At 34.4% G+C, this 7,411-nt stretch overlaps 3 gene segments (V, D, J or C); all 3 read right to left on the bottom strand.

Annotated features, from left to right (window-relative positions):
* Positions 1-329: 329 nt before the first annotated feature.
* LOC112146464 lies at positions 330-756 on the bottom strand. The segment is given in 2 exon segments: positions 330-637; positions 705-756. Coding segments are annotated over 2 exon segments (348 nt in total).
* A 4,174-nt stretch (positions 757-4,930) lies between these two features.
* Positions 4,931-5,403, bottom strand: LOC112146467. The segment is given in 2 exon segments: positions 4,931-5,296; positions 5,364-5,403. Coding segments are annotated over 2 exon segments (340 nt in total).
* A 691-nt stretch (positions 5,404-6,094) lies between these two features.
* LOC112146184 lies at positions 6,095-6,689 on the bottom strand. The segment is given in 2 exon segments: positions 6,095-6,536; positions 6,633-6,689. Coding segments are annotated over 2 exon segments (465 nt in total).
* Between the last annotated feature and the right edge of the window lie 722 nt (positions 6,690-7,411).

Raw genomic sequence — 7,411 nt, 5'->3', positions numbered from 1 at the left:
TTTTTTTTTTTTTTTTTTTTTAACCACACATGAAGTAATCATTTAACATAAATTATGTGTACATTTTTCCCTTTTATACAGGTTGCTATAAAAGCAATATGTATTCATTTAAAGCTAAACTTAATATTTTCAAGTAACTTAGAAATTACTATTTTTCATCATTCTTTTCTGTGTTTAATTTTATAAAAATGTTAAACTGAAAAAAATAATAATTTATTGTATTGATCTGTTGGTTGTCATTGGTGGTGTTAGAGCGCCTCCTCTGGTGGATTCATGCTACACGTTTTCAGGCTCTGAGGGTTTTTGTTCAGGTCTTTTGATGGTTTGTATCACTGTGACTCTCTGGCACAGAAATACACAGCAGTGTCTTCAGGCTGCATGTTCTGTCCATTTAGAGTCACTCTGTTGTTGGAAGAGTCCAAAGTCATACTGAACTTGTTCTTCAGTGAATCTTCGTAGTATTTGGTGCTCCCAACACGTTCACTACCAATCCACTCCAGTCCTTTCCCTGCAGGCTGTCTGATCCAAGCTGTGTAGTAGCTGCTCACAGAATAAGAGACCTGACAGGTGATGGTCAGTCTCTGACCTGGCTGCAGACTCACAGAGTCTGGTTGTGTCAGCTGTTCACACTTCACACCTGAAGAAGACAAACAGTTAAATGATGTAACAACAGAGAACAGAGTTTTTGTCTCAGTCAAACTTACAGGATCCAGCAGCCAGAAGCAGCAGAACTACAGAGAACATGATGATGATGAAGATGATGATGAAGAAGATGACTGATTGGAGCTTCTACTTAGTTGACAAACATGACATCAAGTCTTTTTAAGATGAAGGGTGATGTCAGAGCCTAATTTGTATATATGGTTCTGTCAGGAAATGATAGTTTAGTGAAATAGATCAGACAACATTTACATGTGGCTCATCTGTTTGCTCTGTGCATACTTATTTTACATTAAAATACATCAAAGATCTTTCATCATTAGCCATAATTTAAAGAAAATCTTCTGCTTTAAAAAAACATTTAAATCATTAGAGGGAAAGATGCATATTTATGATAAGCAACACAATTTAATGACACATGAGTGTTGACAAACCCACATTTATTCGTACAATTTATAAATAATCAAAACAAATAATCTACAATCATTTGATTTTTATTATTTTCCAGAGTTAAAAGAAAAATAAACGGAAAAAAAATTCAATACAGTGAAGGGAAAGTAAAAAAAAAAATAAAAAAAAACCCACTAGGCTTAGTTAAAGCCTCTATTTAATACATTTAATAGTTTAATAGTCTATTTATTAGTTCCACTGTCCTAAATCTTATTGAATTAAGTTTATTAAGAATTTACTTTAAACATGTTTAGTAAAATTGTCAAGTTTCATGTTTATTTATTCATAATTTTGTATTTAAGTTATTTTCCACTTTTCTGTTGCCCTGCAGTCACAGTTACAGCAGGATTAAGTTCTTCATGATCTCAGTATATTCTAGTTAAAAAATTGTGTTAACAGGATATTGTCTTTTTGTAGCTTACTAAATGTGTGTTTCAAGTCAATTCGTGCACAAGTACTGAACTGTCTTTCTCTGTTCGTAAACTGTGTTTGGTCTTTATCGCTGAACTTGTTTGTCAGAGCTTCATTTTGTCTTGAGCTCCCTTCTCCCCACTGATGAACAATCCAGTCCATTGGTTTTCCTTCTCTCTGTCTGATCCAGCCTGATCCATAGATGTCATCAGTCAGTGAGTATCCAGAAACCCGACAGCTGATGGTCAAAGACTGTCCAGGCTGAACAACCTTTGAGTCTGGCTGGATGAGATCAATACTGTCCACACCTGTAGAAACACAAACCAACATCATCTCCATCATTCATCTGAATATGAAATGTTTCTGATCTGATTCTTGCTGTGAATCCACTGAAATCTCCTCACAGGATCCAGCTGTCAGCAGCAGCATCAGAGCTGCAGAGAACATGGTTGATGCTGAAGATGAACTCACTGAGCTCTTTCTGACTCACACACTCACACTTCACTTCCTTATATATGGACACTGGGTTTGCATAATGTTAAGGAAAATAATATTTGAATACTGATTGGCATCTCTTAATCTTTCATTTTAGTAAAAAATACTTAAAAAAAGAAAAATAATTTCAATAGTCTGGCTACAGTTGTTTTATGGTAATAAAAATAATGTTTTTAACATGCAGATCATTTGATATTTAATGTTTTAGGTGAAACTTGTTCATCTGTTAATGTGGGGTCTTGGATATTTCATTACTTGTTTCCTGAACACACAGACCGCTGCAAGTCTCATAACAGAAACCCAACAGGGAACCGAGGTTGATCAAACTCCAGCCTGAGTCTGAGAGGCAGCAAATGTGTTTAGAGTCACTGATTTTTGTTTCATATAGTTTTCAAAAAATGCAGTTAATCACATTACTGTGAAGAAAAAAATATTAAAAACTGTCTTTTACATTTTTCCACTTCTCTAAACTTTCATTTTTTTTATTTCCAAACACTTATGTTTAAGATTTTAAAAACTGAAAATACAAATATTTAATTTTGCTTGTTGTAATTCAAAGAGTCATAAAAAAAATTCCGACAAAAATACTTTGGTGCTGCTAAAATAATTTATTTCATATAAGTAAAATCAACCACAAAGATAAAGATCCCTTAATGGTCCCACAGAAAGAAAAAATCAAATAAAAAGCTGAAAACTGAAATACCAGCAAAAAAGTATAATGCTGACAAAAAAAGAAACTAAACATGTCTCACTTTCCCTAAAGCTGTTTATGTTATGGCTGATAGGGACGATGGAACCTGAGAGCAGGAAGGACTCAAAACCAGATCACAGATTAGCAAAATATTTAATAACAAAACTTAACTACAAGAGAGAGCAACAATGACATAGCTGATAACACAAGACTCTGTGACACTGAAGAACCTAAAGACCATTATTACAACCTGAGGACTAACGACAAATGTGATGCAGCTGTGGCAAACAGGTGATGGCAAACATTGTTGAATGTGACAGTTTTACTCATTTAAAAGGATTTTTTTTTGGCAAATATCAACTTTCCATAGTTTGCATGCAGTGTTTTGAAAAGTACAATGAAAAAAAAAATAATGAGAGCGTTTTACTTCATGTGTTGTTTTAGTACAGAGTTTGTGTCTCTTGAGTCACTGTGTCTCTCGAGCGCAGTAATAAACAGCAGAATCCTCAGCTCTCAGACTGTTCATCTGCAGATACACCTGCTCTCTGCTGTTGTCTCTGGAGATGGTGAAGCGGTTTTTCACTGACTCTGAGTAGTAGATGCTGCTGCTAATACTGGGGTGGATCCAAGCAATCCACTCCAGTCCTTTTCCAGGAGCCTGTCTGACCCAGCTCATGGCATAGCTGCTGAAAGTGAATCCAGAGGCTGAACAGGTCAGTTTGTGGGATTCTCCAGGTCTTTTAACTACAGGTCCAGACTCAGTCAGAGTCACTCCATCAACAACTGGGAATGAAAATCAGAAAACTGGATTTAAAAAAAACATACATCCTAAATCTACAGTATCTGCATGATGATGTTGCCCTGCATAACAGAGAGTTAAAAGCAGCAGTCCTGTCCTACAGTCCATCATGTTAAACTGACTTCAGTCTTCTCTGCTGTCATCTCTGCTGTCAGATAAGTAGAGGAGGAAGACGTCCATGTTTGCATTGACTCCACCTCACAGGACACATTCAGCAGAATTCACATTAGAATTTGAAAAATAAAAAAAACTCAATTTAAGTTTAATGAAATAATTCCACTTTACTTCTCCCTTTTTTTTTTACTTTAAGTTCAATTAATAATACATTAGTTTGTGTTTATATCAGTGCTGTTCCTGAAATCATTATTGCTGTATAGGCGACTTTCTCTGTTAAATTTCTGTCACATGATTTCTTCATGGATTTTTCTTTGTTGTTTTAATAGTTAATATTCATAAACATAGAACTTCTTCATGCATTATATTTTTACAGAACCTTATACTCTTCAGTCAATATAATACAGTAACATTAAATGAGTGAAAAACAGATGTTGGTCAGATTAAGATTTTCTCTGTAATAATGTATAACAGCAATAAATATAAAGTTCTTGTGAGTTTTAAGAAAATGCAAAAATAAACCCAATAAATAGAAACCCTGTACTGATTTCTAATTTGTTTGCATTTTATTTTGCTTTATTTTATGAATATATTAATAAATACTTGTTGAATACAACTGTCAAAGTACCTGGTTGTGTTTAAACATTGAAATGAAGAAGGGAGATTAGGTAACAGCAAAAGATGGTCATTTTAACAAATTAAATGAACCATTTTAAAATCTTTGAGATGATTTGATAAGAAACTTTGATTTTTAAATCTACAGTTGTTTTGTGTTTTCATGAAAATGTTACCTATTTACCCTGACTATTAAAATTATTCTAAGTATTTTATGCAGGATAATGTTTTATGAGATTATTTTTATCTACTTATTGGGATTCCATGAGTTCTGTTCTTGTTTTTAATTATTTGTACTTCAGTGTTTTCCTCATTCTCCTCACCAGTGACGAAGCCTGTCAGATAACATTGTTGTTGCAGTGGAATCTGGCTTGTTTGGAAACACTCACTATAATCATGGTTAGAGCATGGACAGATCCCCATAATATGTCCTCAAAGCAGATTTCTGATCCTTTAATCATGTCATTTTATCTTTAACATTGTGGGATGTGAGTTGTAGATCTGAGGGTATTTTATCTGTGAAAGGTCTTTGTACATTTTTTTTGTATGTATTTATTAAATAAAACTTTGTTTATTTAATGTGATTTGATTTTTTTTTTAATTTAATAAAAATAATAATTTGTTGAACCAAAACATAGGCCCTGAAGAATTTATGGAGGTAAAGCAAAAGGTGTGTGGTGTTAGAGTGCCTCCTCTGGTGGATTCATGCTACAAGTTTTCAGGCTCTGAGGGTTTTTGTTCAGGTCTGCTGATGGTTTGTATCACTGTGGATCTCTGGCACAGAAATACACAGCAGTGTCTTCAGGCTGCATGTTCTGTCCATTTAGAGTCACTCTGTTGTTGGAAGAGTCTACATCAATGCTGAACTTGTTCTTCAGTGAATCTTTGTAGTAAGAGTCTCCAGTGTATTTTGACCCAATCCACTCCAGTCCTTTCCCTGCAGGCTGTCTGATCCAACCTGTGTAGTAGCTGCTCACAGAATAAGAGACCTGACAGGTGATGGTCAGTCTCTGACCTGGCTGCAGACTCACAGAGTCGTGTCAGCTGTTCACACTTCACACCTGAAGAGGACAAACAGTTTAATGATGTAACAACAGTGAACAGAGTTTTTGTCTCAGTCAAACTTACAGGATCCAGCAGCCAGAAGCAGCAGAACTACAGAGAACATGATGATGATGATGATGATTGGAGCTTCTACTTGGTTGACAACATGACATCAAGTCTTTTAAGATGAAGGATGATGTAAGAGCCTAATTTGTATACATGGTTCTGTCAGGAAATGATAGTTTAGTGAAATAGATCAGACAACATTTACATGTGGATCATCTGTTTGCTCTGTGCATACTTGTTTTACATTAAAATACATCAAAGATCATTCATCATTAGCCATAATTTAAAAATATATATATTTTGCTTTAAAAACCATTTAAATCATTAGAGGGAAAAATGCATATTTATGATAAGCAACACAATTTAATGACACATCAGTGTTGATATACACATGTTAATTCACATAATTTATAAATAATCCAAACAAATAATCCACAATCATTTGAATGTTATTATTTGCCAGAGTTAAAAAATAATAATAATAAAAAAAAAAAACGGAAAGAAAATTCAATACAGTGAAAAGAAAGTAAAGAAAAAAAACTAGGCTTAGTTAAAGCCTCTATTTAATACATATAATAGTTCTGCTGCCCTAAATTGTGAAGTTTAATGTTTCTTTATTGATGTTTCGTATTCAAGTTATTATCCACTTTTCTTTTGTCCTGCAGTCACAGTTACAGCAAGATTAAGTTCTTCATGATGTCAGTATATTCTAGTTAAAAATTGTTGTGTTCATTGTAGTTGTGTTTTTGTAGCTTACTAAATGTGTGTTTCAAGTCAATTTGTGTAAAAATATTGAACTGTCTTTCTCTGTTCGTAAACTATGTTTGGCCTTCATAGCTGTTGAGTTTTTGTACAGGTTTGTGTTTGTTTGTATCACTGTGGGATATCTCACACAGTAATACACAGCTGTGTCTTCAGGCTGCAGATTCTGTCCTGTTATTGTCACTGTTCCTGCAGAAGTGTCTCTGCTGAAGCTGAACTTGTTTTTTAGAGCTTCATTTTGATAGAAGTTCCCACCACCCCACTGATGGAAAATCCAGTCCATTGGTTTTCCTTCTCTCTGTCTGATCCAGCCTGTTGCATAGCTGTTATCAGTCAGTGAATATCCAGAAACCTGACAGCTGATGGTCAAAGACTGTCCAGGCTGAACAACCTTTGAGTCTGGCTGGATGAGATCAATACTGTCCACACCTGTAGAAACACAAACCAACATCATCTCCATCATTCATCTGAATATGAAATGTTTCTGATCTGATTCTTGCTGTGAATCCACTGAAATCTCCTTACAGGATCCAGCTGTCAGCAGCAGCATCAGAGCTGCAGAGAACATGGTTGATGCTGAAGATGAACTCACGGAGCTCTTTCTGAGTCACACACTCACACTTCACTTCCTTATATATGGACACTGGGTTTGCATAAAGTTTAAGGAAAATTATATTTGAATACTGATTGGCATCTCTTAATCTTTCATTATAGTAAAAAAAAATTAAAAAAAAATAAAAAACATTTCAATGAATAGTCTGGCTACAGTTGTTTTATGGTTATAAAATAATGTTTTGTACATGCAGATCATTTGATATTTAATGTTTTCGGTGAGACTTGTTCATCTGTCAATGTGCGGTCTTGGATATTTCATCAGTTGTTTCCTGAACACACAGAGCGCTGCAAGTCTCATAACAGAAACCCAACAGGGGATCGAGGTTGATCAAACTCCAGCCTGAGTCTGAGAGGCAGCAAATGTGTTTAGAGTCACTGATTTTTGTTTCATGTAGTTTAGAAAAAAACAATGTTGATTTTATTACTGGGAAGAAAAAAGCGATATTAATAAATGTTTTTTACTTTTTACACTTATCTCAACATGGAGGGTTTTTTTCTAAACACATACAATATTTCAGATTTGAAAAACTATAATAAATAAAATAATAATTTTAAATGTTAAAATTCAAGCAGTCATTTAAAAAATGTCTAACAAACCTACTGTAATGTTTTGTGGGGGTTCCCAGGCAGGGAATGATCCTGTCAGTCAGAAGCCAGGAATCACAAGAGACGTTACTTAAAATATAATG

The sequence above is a fragment of the Oryzias melastigma genome, linkage group LG8 (assembly GCF_002922805.2).
Source record: "Oryzias melastigma strain HK-1 linkage group LG8, ASM292280v2, whole genome shotgun sequence".
In the NCBI taxonomy this organism is placed as follows: Eukaryota; Metazoa; Chordata; class Actinopteri; order Beloniformes; family Adrianichthyidae; genus Oryzias; species Oryzias melastigma.
This window is presented reverse-complemented; position numbering and strand designations above follow the sequence as displayed.